Source organism: Xenopus tropicalis, chromosome 5 (genome assembly GCF_000004195.4).
Source record: "Xenopus tropicalis strain Nigerian chromosome 5, UCB_Xtro_10.0, whole genome shotgun sequence".
Lineage (NCBI taxonomy): Eukaryota > Metazoa > Chordata > Amphibia > Anura > Pipidae > Xenopus > Xenopus tropicalis.
This window is the reverse complement of record NC_030681.2, coordinates 101,176,154-101,190,232: the sequence shown is the minus strand read 5'-3', so window position 1 is coordinate 101,190,232 and position 14,079 is coordinate 101,176,154. Positions and strand designations below refer to the sequence as shown.

Below are 14,079 nucleotides of genomic sequence, written 5' to 3'. Positions count from 1 at the left end.
TGGCTACCAATGTACTGGGGGAAGGGGGGCACAGCTGGCTACCAATGTACTTGGGGAAGGGGGGCACAGCTGGCTACCAATGTACTTGGGGAAGGGGGGCAAAGCTGGCTACCAATGTACTGGGGGAAGGGGGGCACAGCTGGCTACCAATGTACTTGGGGAAGGGGGGCAAAGCTGGCTACCAATGTACTGGGGGAAGGGGGGCACAGCTGGCTACCAATGTACTTGGGGAAGGGGGGCACAGCTGGCTACCAATGTACTTGGGGAAGGGGGGCAAAGCTGGCTACCAATGTACTGGGGCAAGGGGGGCACAGCTGGCTTCCAATGTACTGGGGCAAGGGGGGCACAGCTGGCTTCCAATGTACTGGGGCAAGGGGGGCACAGCTGGCTTCCAATGTACTGGGGCAAGGGGGGCACAGCTGGCTTCCAATGTACTGGGGCAAGGGGGGCACAGCTGGCTACCAATGTACTGGGGCAAGGGGGGCACAGCTGGCTTCCAATGTACTGGGGCAAGGGGGGCACAGCTGGCTACCAATTTACTGGGGCAAGGGGGGCACAGCTGGCTACCAATGTACTGGGGCAAGGGGGGCACAGCTGGCTACCAATGTACTGGGGCAAGGGGGGCACAGCTGGCTACCAATGTACTGGGGCAAGGGGGGCACAGCTGGCTACCAATGTACTTGGGGAAGGGGGGCTAAGCTGGCTTCCAATGTACTGGGGCAAGGGGGGCACAGCTGGCTACCAAATGTACTGGGGGGGCACAGCTGGCTACCAATGTACTGGGGGGGGGGGGCACTGCTGGCTACCAATGCATTAGGGGGGCCCTGCTGGCTAACAATGTATTAGGGGGGGCCCTGCTGGCTACCAATGTATTAGGGGGGCCCTGCTGGCTACCAGTGTCTCATATCTGTGAGTCCTTTGTACTGGTGGGAGGGGGGCCCAGAAATTTTTTTTGTGAGGGGCCCCGTGATTTCTGATGGCGGCCCTGGCGCCGCATATGCCATCCCAATGACGATTTACATACTAGCCGGCGGGATGGTCATTCGGGGAGACTAGTCTCCCCGTCTGCCACAGCCCTTCGGCTAATGTCCCCTGGTGAGATTTAATCTCACGCAAGAGATTCCTGCTAACCCAGGTGACTAAACTCTCCAAAATGCCTTTCCACCAGCAAAAAAGGGAATGGCTTGTGGAAAGGCCTACACATTGCTTTGGCTTTCCAAAAATACATGAGTGCCTGCAGGAGGAAACTGCGTGACTTCGGAAAATGTGTAGCCCTTTCTACCACAGATTCCCCGTGTTGGTAGAAAGGCATTTTGGACAGATTAGTTGCCCACGATAGCAGAGAACTATCACGGGCGAGAGATCTATTGCCATTTTTAATGGTTAAAAAAAAGATATAGTTTCATATGGTCAAAAAATGTAGCTTATTTTTGCTTTACTTACTAAGATATGGCATAATAAGGGGCTTAATTATCAACACTGCGCAAATTTGCACTGGCAGTAAACCATGGCAATCAATTTTTGCTTTTATAGTTCTACATGCAGCAGGCTGAAAAAACCTAATCACTGATTGATGGCAATGGGTTACAGAATTTTCCAGTGTTACTAAATGAGCCCTATGGAAGGAAAAAGGAGCAAATATATGGGGTACTATATTAAAAAGTCTAACATTTTCTTAAAAATGTGCCTGCTTATGGGTTGCTATAAGTTACTAGACAAGTAGCAAACTCTAGACCGTTATATTACATTTGAAGAAAAAAGGGCATATAAAATGTAGTCATTCATTTCAGAAATCAAATCTACTACCCCAACATGTGAGATCCAGTTGAAGATAGATTTGATCAATTTTTGTATGCTTTCTGTTGAATATTATCTTTTATAAGCATATACATATGTATACTTATTTTTTGGATATTGTATTCACATGTCTACTACTCCATACTGCACTCTGTATACTTTTCGTGTTTAATAAAGGGATTCTGTCATGATTTTTATGGTATACTTTTTATTTTATAAATTACACTGTTTACATAGCAAATAATATGTGTTTAGCGCACTAAGATGGAAAACACATTGGTATATAGTTGGGAAATCAGATTTGGATTTTGTTTCTTTACGCATCATTGGAAATAGTACCCAGAGCACTCAGTTCTTTTATTTTCCACCATATTTAGGATTTACACCCTACAAAAAAGAGTTGTGCTTAATGAGAACCAGTCACTCACTTTGCCAAATCCTCCTCCCAGCACAGAATAGAAAGTGTAAGTAAAGGTGGCCATACACGTTAAGATCGCCAAGCAAGAGGATCTTCTCTCGATATCCCCACCTACGGGTGGGCGATATTGGCGAATTCAGGCTAATTCGGTCGTTTGGCCCTGGGGATCAACGAGCCGATGCAGTCCCCGATCTGACTAAATTTTTTAATCTATAAGTTTTTAGGTCAGATTTTGGTCCCTATCGGTCTAAGGTACTGATATTGGCAGCTAAAATCGGCCTGTGTAGGGCCACCTTAAGTGGACATGCTGAATGGGTCAGGCCTTGAAAACTGAGCTGGGGGTCTCTTGGTATCAGCTTTTCCTAGTGGAGAAAAGAGACTTTATTTATAGTTCAGGCAATAATAATAGGTAATTTAGCACTACCAGCATTAGACACAGTATAGGTGACTAGACCTGTAAGAACTTTGTGCCTTTTTTTTTTTTTACAACCCCACCATATACAGTTACAGTGACCCACCAGCATGTAATGGTACAGACACCCTCAACCTATTCTCTACTTCCTGTTCTTCTTCTTTTCTTATGTGAAGGCGCAGTGCTTGAATTGCTGAATTGAATTGCTCTGGACGAAAAGTCTTTTTACCAAATGTCACTTCCCAACAGTTGAGGTCTCTTGCCCTGTCGCAGGTGTCACCCGGGCATGGGCTGGTTACCCAGTGCAAAGCCAGGTACATATCTCTATAGTCAGTTATAGATAAATCTTCTTAAAAATGGTAGGGTTTAAGGATATATTTTCTTTTAAGCTAGCAGGTACTGTGATTATTTTCAGAGCATCCATAAGAGAAGAAGGTGCAGCAAGCTACCCTCATACATTTCCTATGTAGTTAGTTTATCCGCTTTCTTATACTAAATGTTCATATGTTTCAAGTCTGTGATCAAAGCCTAACATATCCAAGCCCATTAACATTGCTTGTTATGCCCATGGGATGCCATTTACTGTCATTTGTTTGTGTGGGAGCTGCCATAAGCTCAACATGCAGGTCTCTTTTACCTACAGTGTAAGATAAATATACGTTGAGTATTAAACCTCCCCATTAAACTCTAGCACCACTGGTTTGGAATCTACCCCAGAATATGATAAATATACTCTTAGGTGCAGGGTAAGGAAAGAAAACATTATTTGTTAGCAGAATTATTTTTACTTTTAATATCAGTCACATCCCACTACTCTCCTTTTATTTATTTCTAATACATCTCAACAGGGGATGATTAATTCTTGCTTTGCCTCTGGGTTGTGCCTTCACTACCTTGTAGGATTGGGCTGGTGGCACCAGGAAAAAACCCGGTGGGCCACAGCAACCCAAACCTGATCCCCCTGGCCACTCCCCTGGGCCGCCGGTCTTCCTCCTCCAACATGCTAAAGGTAAGTTTAATTTACACACACTCAGGGAAGGGAAGGTGGCTGGGCCCCTGCAGGTTGTGTGGAGGCCATGGTGGGGGCCCCTTCGGGGGTGCAGCGCCCACCAGGGCTCTTGCACACCCCAGTTCAACCCTGTCTAATGGAATGCATGGACACCAACCAGGAAGATAAATCATAAAATTACTATCAGGTCTCTGCTGGATTCTACTGGGAAATAACAGAATTTCAGAAATATTCTATACTTACCTTTTTTCTATGCTTGTGAGCAGGGTACAAGCTCACCATTGTGTTCATAATGTTGTGACCAAACATTCTTTGCTCTGGGTTCCTTAATCACTTTCTGTTGCATATATTGTTGCTTGGAAAAGGCACTATGCCTTGAAAACATTTGTGATGCTGAGAAGTTAGATAGGTGAGGGGTCTGTACCCAATATTAGCTGATGAACCCATACTTATGGTTTCTCCTTTGCAACAATGTGCTTAGTAGTATTTCAACACAATGTAATGGGGCACTTATTGGTCAAATAGTAAAGTGTGATTTTGGAGTAAATTGATGGCAAAGCTCTGCACCCTTGAAAACTGTTAGGAACACGTTACACGTTTTTTTTTTTCATTTCCGCAATGCACTGCTGAATAGTTCTACAGTAGTACTATGGAATCTTGGGCTAAACATATGGCTATAAAGATCTGAACCTTTGAAAACCCTCATATACATGTTTTGTTACATGTTGTTGTTCCCTATTATAGTTGAAATCTGATTGGGCAGATACATTTTGACATAGGCATTGGAACTGCAGGCCCAAAAAATGTTTATTCCCATGCACCAATCTTGCCCTCATACCTGTCTTTATCATGAATCATTGGTAGTTAGTGGGGTTCCCAAATACATTGCTTAACAATAGCTTCTAATGTGCTTCTAATGACATCCCCTACAACAACTAATTGGGGCTCCTCTGAATACAGGGGGTGGTTGGACTGGACAGTCCTTGATAAATGAAATAGCCACATCACGCCACATGTATTCAGAGAAGCACACATCATTTCCAATTGCAAAAAGTGCAGTGTGCAGTGAACATTTCATGATGTCATGTGCATTGTGTGCATGTGGGATGACGTCAAACAACACACCCCACCAGAATATGGACGGCGCGATTTGCATGTCACAACAATCCCCTGGGGTTTATAGCTCTGATAATGTATATAGTTGTGTACTCAATTACAGCCATAGCAGATTCTGAAGGAATGATCCCTTAATTATCTGACCACATTCTGCGCTCTGACCTGCACAAGAGAAACAGGGCATTCTCCCTGTCTCTGGTTAAATAGCATCTACAGTGGCTTGCAAAAGTATTCAGCCCCCTTGAACTTTTCCACATTTTGTCACATTACAGCCACAAACATGAATCTATTTTATTGGAATTCCACGTGAAAGACCAATACAAAGTGGTGTACACGTGAGAAGTGGAACGAAAATCATACATGATTCCAAACATATTTTACAAATAAACAACTGCAAAGTGGGGTGTGCGTAATTATTCAGCCCCCTTTGGTCTGAGTGCAGTCAGTTGCCCATAGACATTGCCTGATGAGTGCTAATGACTAAATAGAGTGCACCTGTGTGTAATCTAATGTCAGTACAAATACAGCTGCTCTGTGACGGCCTCAGAGGTTGTCTAAGAGAATATTGGGAGCAACAACACCGTGAAGTCCAAAGAACACACCAGACATGTCAGGGATAAAGTTATTGAGAAATTTAAAGCAGGCTTAGGCTACAAACAGATTTCCAAAGCCTTGAACATCCCACAGAGCACTGTTCAAACGATCATTCAGAAATGGAAGGAGTATGGCACAACTGTAAACCTACCAAGACAAGGCCGTCCACCTAAACTCACAGGCCGAACAAGGAGAGCGCTGATCAGAAATGCAGCCAAGAGGCCCATGGTGACTCTGGACGAGCTGCAGAAATCTACAGCTCAAGTGGGGGAATCTGTCCATAGGACAACTATTAGTCGTGCACTGCACAAAGTTGGCCTTTATGGAAGAGTGGCAAGAAGAAAGCCATTGTTAACAGAAAACCATAAGAAGTCCTGTTTGCAGTTTGCCACAAGCCATGTGGGGGACACAGCAAACATGTGGAAGAAGGTGCTCTGGTCAGATGAGACCAAAATGGAACTTTTTGGCCAAAATGCAAAACGCTATGTGTGGCGGAAAACTAACACTGCACATCACTCTGAACACACCATCCCCACTGTCAAATATGGTGGTGGCAGCATCATGCTCTGGGGGTGCTTCTCTTCAGCAGGGACAGGGAAGCTGGTCAGAGTTGATGGGAAGATGGATGGAGCCAAATACAGGGCAATCTTGGAAGAAAACCTCTTGGAGTCTGCAAAAGACTTGAGACTGGGGCGGAGGTTTACCTTCCAGCAGGACAACGACCCTAAACATAAAGCCAGGGCAACAATGGAATGGTTTAAAACAGTGATCCCCAACCAGTGGTTTGTGAGCAACATGTTGCTCCCCAACCCCTAGGACGTTGCTCCCAGGGACCTCAAAGTAGCTGCTCATTTTAGAATTCCTGGCTTGGAGGCAAGTTTTGGTTGCATGAAACCCAGTGTAAAGCCAAACTGAGCCTTCTGTAGGCTGCCAGTCTACATACAGGCTACCAAATAACCAATTATAGCTCTTATTTGGCACCCCCAGGAACGTTTTCCATGCGCGTGTTGCTCCCCAAAACTTTTTCCATCTGAATGTGGCTCACGGGTATAAAAGGTTGGGGATCCCTGGTTTAAAACAAAACATATCCACGTGTTGGAATGGCCCAGTCAAAGTCCAGATCTAAATCCAATCGAGAATCTGCGGCAATATCTGAAAACTGCTGTCCATAAACGCTGTCCATCTAATCTGACTGAGCTGGAGCTGTTTTGCAAAGAAGAATGGGCAAGGATTTCAGTCTCTAGATGTGCAAAGCTGGTAGAGACATACCCTAAAAGCCTGGCAGCTGTAATTGCAGCAAAAGGTGGTTCTACAAAGTATTGACTCAGGGGGCTGAATAATTACGCACACCCCACTTTGCAGTTATTTATTTGTAAAAAATGTTTGGAATCATGTATGATTTTCGTTCCACTTCTCACGTGTACACCACTTTGTATTGGTCTTTCACGTGGAATTCCAATAAAATCGATTCATGTTTGTGGCTGTAATGTGACAAAATGTGGAAAAGTTCAAGGGGGCCGAATACTTTTGCAAGCCACTGTAGGTATCCAGTTTTTGTGCAGTTAAGAGAATTTTTGTGTCGCCTCTCCCTACTAGCTCTCCTGGCAGTGTTTCAATGCCCACTTCCTCTCAGTTTATATTTGGTTTTTCAGTACGTAGTTCCTCCCATTATATAAAATGTATTTTGTGAGTCAGTACCCACTGCCTCTCATTATATAATATAATTTCGGTGCCCCTCAGGCCTGGACTGGTAATCTGTGTATTCTGGTAAATGCCTGATGTGCACTATAAATTATTACATTAACATTTATTTATAAAGCGCCAACATATTCCGCAGCGCTGTACAATATGTGGGTTACATACATTGGACATACAGAGTAACATATAAAGCAATCAGTAACCGATACAAGAGGTGAAGAGGGCCCTGCCCAAAAGAGCTTACAATCTACAAGTCACTATTTATTGGGGAGGGGGGGGGGGGCTATTTGGGCCTCTGTATAATAGAAATGCCATGTCCTATTTTGAATCACAGTCCGGGTCTGTAAACTATGGTTGAATAAGAGGGGGAGAAAATTTGCGCCAGTAAATTTAACCTAAAATAAAAAAAAATAGAATCCAGTATCTTCCCAACTATGTAGTTACTAACAGTCATCATGTAATGCATTAAGTTACCTACACGAGTTGTGAACATGTGAACTTGTGCTCTAAATTGCTTTGCTTCAGTAAGTAAACTTTGCAAGATCACCCAAACTCAATTATTCTCTATTACCACCTGGAACAAGTAGCCAGTGAATGTATTTTGACCCTTTTCGTGTCCCGTACAACTTTCCTCCGTTTCTATGCAACATGAGGTTCCTCAAATTAGTGACGCGCGAGCACTCAACCAGACTTGAAATCGATTTGTCCCGCCCTGCGTGCGACGTTCTCTCTCTCCTAATTGGTGCGTGGCGATATCACTCAGCAGGGATTCCGACTGTGATTGGCCGGTGCTAGCATTTTTTGTTGAACTGTACTAAACGTCATAGGGCAAATAGGAGGAACTGATGTAGCTTAGTAAATCTTCTTAGCCAGATCCTGTAGACGAGGAGCTAGTTGTTAAATCCATGCTGACATAACGAGTAGTTACTATACGATTCCGGAAAGCAGTGCAACATTGTAGAGTTCTTCCCAGTGCCGTGGCCCTGGGACCTCTGTGTTACGGAAAGCTGATCAGGGCGTCTGTCAGAGGCAGAATCCACGCTGCTCGCCTCCAGGTGCAAGTAAAACTGCAAATTCTGTTCAGGATTATTACTCTATGTGGTGGGTGTGATATAGGTGTGGAACTACTACTTAATGCATAGAAGCTGTTTATGCTGCTAGATTACCCCAGCACCGACCTACCTGCACTATGTCTGGCCTGTACAGCCTACCTGTGGTCTGACTGGCTGATATCGCTTGCCTGTACCCTTTCTGGCTCAAACCATCTACCATTGCAGTTATATTTTGTGTATTGTCCATATCATCAATTGCTGCAAGGGCCCCAACTCACCTGCCAGAATTGGCACTTGGACACATCTCAAGATATTGCATATTAAAACGTGTATGTACTGAGAGAGTGAAGCTACTGTTGGATCACCTATGATTGCTTGTGCTGGTTGCTGTTGCTAGCACTGGCTGAAATGGAATTACTCTGACAGTCCAAGTTAGGGTTAGGCCACACCTATTTTATTGTCATTCTACTGGCCAGCGAGAGACCGTCATGCATGTACTTTCTGAAATTTAAATTAAACAAGACTTATACCAGTACTGTTCCAAGACCATCGTATTTAATTTTAAACCAAACTAAACTTTTGTTGTGTCAGTATGAATCTTATGCAGGCTTAACAAACCTGGATCATCTACAGAGGCCAGAAGTCTATTGTAATCACTGTAAAACTCAACACTGGCTTTTATAGCTTTTGCATAACTAGGACCGGAAAACTTGAACTGTATATCTCAAGGGATAATCCTTCAACTGATAAAGGAAATCAAGGACAGCATTCAACATGTCTCAGGATGAGAGAGCCAAGCAAATCCTAAAGGGATTCAAACTGTATCCAACAATAAGGGTGTAAGTGGAAAAGAGCATGTTATGAGAAAGTGATATCACAATTATGGGTCCCTTGGTGTAGGTCAGGTGTTGTAAGTATAAGATATAAATTTAAGTCAAAAAAATGAGTGGCGTCTGGTGATTCAGGCTTTATTTTTTTTTATCTCAGTGTTGCATTGATGACCAGCCTCTGGCCCTCCAGCTGTTGAGCTTTCAGCATCTCTTGGAAGATTAAAAGTGATTAGTGATTAGCGCTTAGGGAGATCTAGTCCAGATGGCAGGCCACAGGTAGGACTTCCCTGCAATACGGCATTAATGCAAACTATCAGCATGGTGTGACCATATGTGATATACTTATCTATAGGTTTATATTTGGTGCTAGAACATTAAATGCATCAAATACACACACTATTGGGATTCAGAGACGCAATAAACACCTCAAAATTTGTATAATAAAATACTACAAAAAAGTGCAAGTCTGCATCAGACCTGCTTGTTTAACAGACAAACAACAACTGCTGGCATTATGAAATAAGCACTAGATCGGTTACATTGCAGCCATTTTGTATGGGTTAACTCTCTGTATGGATGATTTACTAAGATAACAACTACTACATATCACCAATTCAGTTGCTCATGACAACCTATCAGATATTTGATTTCATTTTCTCAATGAGTGGTTTTTTTTTTGTTTGAATTCATGCCATAGGCAGAGGTATATGATAAGTGGCTTCTATAAGGTTTTTTTGATCTGAAGGGGTGGTCATTATTACAGATTGCTAGGTCTATTTCTATAGAAGTAGACTTATTTTTGATGATGTGGTTAAGGTCTTGTATGTGTTGTGTCTTTAATGGGAAAGAAACCTTGTCATTGGGGTAGGGGAAGTGTTGATATGTAAATTCCCCTCTAAGTGAATTTAATCACTGGAGTCTTTTTTTATTTAATAGACATGAAGCTGCGGGCCAGTTTGGGTGCAGATGGAGAGGGGGGGGGGGTGCAGGTCGACAAGAAGTCGACCCCGACATCACTACTGGCTTGGGAAACTTTCTAAAAGTGGTTCAGCTGTGCCTTTCATAAACTTAGATTTGAGCATGTGTAATAGACTAAAATCTGAAAAAATAAGGACACAAAGGAGCATCGGTCTGAGGAGATAGTATAGTAATGTAATGCACTGGGTAGTGCTTTACATTTTGGCAGCCCCTAGTATATATAGGATTCTTAGTCTTTCCATGTGTCTATACACAGACCGATATAGGCAGCCCACTGGGCCCTGTATGGAAGCTAAACTTTTTAATTTGTCTGGTGCTGCCTTAAGCACTGGACCTTAGCTCCAGGGTCAAACTGGACTACCAGGATATCAGGAAAAATCTCAGTGGGCCCAGACCCTGCCACCCAAGCCCTGGCTGGCAAATGCCAGAGAGGCTGCTGTAAGATGCCATAGACAGTCACTAGTGGGTTGATGGGGGGCTGTTTGGTTTGGGCATCTCTGCCTGAAATGCCATGGCCTGTTTTGAATGCCAGTCTGCCCGCAAGCCCCAGCCATCACCTCTCCCTGCTTAGCTGTGCTACTTATTTTGCTGTTTAAGGAACAGTTTAGTAAAAAATGAAACTGTGTAAAATAGACTGTGCAAAATGTTATGTCCACTCAAGTCACTGATTGGTAACTGACTGTTAACAACTTAGGAGGAGGAAGTAGTGTTCTGGCTACTATGTTAGACATCTGCCTACATAATACTTTATAGATTACATTTTCGGCTAACTAACCATATTGAAAACATTTTTTTATTTTGCACAGTCTATTTTACCCAGTTTCAGTTTTACACTGAACTGTTCCTTTAAAAGTTAAAGATGGGCATAAGTTCTACTGTGGAACGGCCATCTTCCGGAGTGGGAACTTGGTGAGCTAGGAGCAGCACTGGCTGGGTGGTGGACCCCTTAAGTCAAGTACCCAGTGGGCCCCAGTCACTCCAGTCAGACTCTGCTCAGCTCACTCCCTTTCTTCCATCTTTTGATAAGCACATGAACAGGCAATCCTACTGTACTGAGCATGCACTGATCGCTAAAGATCAAGTTCTCCCTCAGTATCACTGCTGGCTTTTGCCTTAAGTATCCAGCGGCGGGCTGCAGAGATTTTCTTATTTTGGGTGCTTAAATATGACTTGACTCTGCTTCAACATCGCAGCCTGAACAAACCAGTGGATTTTTATATGTGTAGCTAACTACAGGTAAAATTTTACCCTTGCATTTTTCTTTTGCAGTTCTGCTGAGTAACTTTTTTAAATTAGATTTTGTGTAGGGATGCAATGAATCCGCTATCGTAAATGTTTCGGCCAAATACCAAACAGTCTGAATACTAATTTGTATTCGTAAATTAGGATAAGTAAGGGTTTAGAGCCGTGTTTGTGACCATAAGTAATGTGATTTTGAGGATTTGGCTCGGCCAAGAGTGTGGATTTGGCTGAATCTTGGCCGAGTCCCGAATCAAATCCTGGATTTGGTGCATCCCTACTTTTGTGGGTCAGATTTAATCCTACAAAATCTGATATCCATAGGTTGTGATGTAAACTTGTACCAGTGCAGTTGAGCACCTATGTTAGTAAATTACCCCCACTGTTTTTTTTTTTTTGTTACTTCTGTTTTTGGTATTTATTTATTTTTTCTAAGAGAATAGCTATAATACTTTCATAGAAAGCCACATTCTTGGAGAAAAGGAGAGCTCACTTGTGCCTGGACCTACTGGGAATTTTCCCTTTTGTCGTTTGGTTTAGTTAGACCATATAACTTTAGAAAGCCTACCAAGATGAAATGCATTGGGCAAAGTATGTATTTGGACCTGTGGAGTAAGTTTGGGGACACAAGAAATGTACAATACCACCGCTAAAGGTAACAAAAAAAAAAAAGCTTGCAACTGAAGACAGAAATGGCAAGCTACACAGAGCCCCTTTTAACACCACTGTTTAAAGGAGGATCACACAGAGACACATATCACCTTTAGAGCATTAATACTATTATGGTAGGATGACTTTCATTTTTTTCTTAGATATGTTATCTGGAACATTTATAGTAGTGATCTAAAGTTTTGTTTTTTTTCTTTCAAAGTGTTCCTTTACAGCAGGGATCCCCAATCATTTTGTAGAAGTAAACCACATTCAAATGAAAAAAGTTTTGGAGAGCAACATAAGCATGAAAAAAGTTCCTGGAGGTGCCAATGAGAGCTATAATTGGCTATTTAATAGCCCCTATGTCAGGGGTGTCAAACTCAATCACATAAGGGGGCCAAAATCTAAAACACAGACTAAGTCGTGGGCCAAATTTTTTATTAATATACTTAGTAAGATACTAAGGGGTATATTTATCACAATGTGGTGATGTTGCTCATAGCAGCCAATAGATGCTTTGCTACTGTTGAAATCTGATTACTGATTGGTTGCCCTGGGCAACATTACTGGTAATGCTTCACTCCACTTTTTACACAGCATGATAAATATACCCCTTAGTCTTAGTTACTATGTGAGGAAAATGGAAATTGATCAGGCTGGATGGTCAGACTCACTCACCAAGGGCCACATAAAACAGCCAGGTGGGCCGCATTTGGCCCCCGGGCCTTGTGTTTGACATATATGCCCTATGTTGACTGGAAGCCTACAGAAGGCTCTGTTTGGCAATTACACTGGGTTTTTATGCAGCAACTGGGAGCAACATCCAAAGGGTTGGCGAGCAACTTGTTGCTCACGAGCCATTGGTTGGGGAACACTGCTTTACAGTATATTTAAGGCATACACCAGTTTTTCTAATTTTTACTGTAAATTGATTCGGGATTGTGAGTTACCCCAAGGACAACTTGGCTGTGGTACAGCATGTATTCTGTTTTGCCTGGTTAAAGAAATTAAAATGTTTTTTTTTTTCTTTTTAAGAGAAAATATACCTGATTTATCAGAAATGTTTATTGATTATAGTGGTTGGACAAATTATGTTATAATAGAGATTAGATAATACATGTCATTATGATCGTAACAAGATTACATTTAACAGTATAACAGTATAAATAATAGTTCTAACTGAAAACTAGTATGAATAGCTAGAGTGACAAAATGTTTTCCCATGTTGGATTAAATTAGTTGTCGCTCAGGTTCGGTTAGGAATTACAGCTGTATTTTGGTCTGCCAACGGGCTTGGTGGTAATTTATGCTTTATGCCATAGTCCCTCAAGCTGCACTGGTAAGAGGAAGTAATGGTGTAGTAGTGAGGCAATGTCTAGATGGCCCTGGCACCACCGATCATTTATTTACAGGTACTGCTGAAATAGTGGTTGGCGATGATTCTGTACTGAAAAAGAAATGTAAAAGGTTACCTTTACAAAGGCATAAAACTACAGTGTTAAAAAATAATTAAAAAACTTAATAGGTAAACTTTTACATTAGGGCAAAGGCAGAAGGTGCAAATGTTCACTTCTCTCAGCCCTGTGTTTTTTAGTCAGGCTGAAAAAAAAAAAGTGGTATAAAGGTGATACCTTTATTGTCTAACTAATATAATCATAGCAAGCTTTCAGAACATTTTAGTTCCTTTTTCAAGCTTAATGTTCTGAAAGCTTGCTATGATTATCTTAGCCAATAAAGGTATCGCCTTTTATAACACTTTTGTTTTTATTTCAAAAGGGTTACCCTGTAAACATTTTGACTGGCTAGCACGGTACATCACCTTTTCCTGCACCTGAAAAACATGAAAGCATTCGTTTTTCAGACTGACCTCCGATCCTCTTCACTCTGTGTGCCCACACTGTAGTTTATTGTGCAGGCAAGGAGATAAGCTTCTTTCAGTCTGACTGAAAAACACAGGGCTGAGAGAAGTAGATATACGCACTGTGCGCCCTTGTCCTTTTTATGTACATAGATTTAACATTACGTTCTGTTTGTGGTTTGGGAAAGTGGCACAACGGTCTCTACACAAATAACCTAATTTTATCATAATCATTAGTTTCCCTTTGGAATGTTATTGTATTTAATGCTCCAATATTTATCGAGGCTTAGTGTAATATGGAAAATACTAGAAGCTCCATCAACCAGTATCAAACAGCCACAAGTGGTCACAGGGGCCTCTAACAGTATAAATAGAATTTCTCTTATTGTTGTTGAATTGACTCCAGACATTGACTGTAGAACTGTGC

General features: G+C 42.3%; 1 protein-coding gene across 1 annotated transcript in view; it reads left to right on the top strand.

The window, feature by feature from the left end:
• The first annotated feature begins 7,844 nt into the window (after positions 1 to 7,844).
• The window catches only part of LOC108644463 (phosphodiesterase 6D), a 29,643-nt gene continuing 23,408 nt past the window's right edge, over positions 7,845 to 14,079 (top strand). Inside the window, exon 1 of the mRNA XM_002937343.5 lies at positions 7,845 to 8,917. Within this exon, the coding sequence (XP_002937389.1) occupies positions 8,871 to 8,917 (47 nt within the window). The 5' untranslated portion in view covers positions 7,845 to 8,870. The remainder of the gene's footprint in view (positions 8,918 to 14,079) is intronic.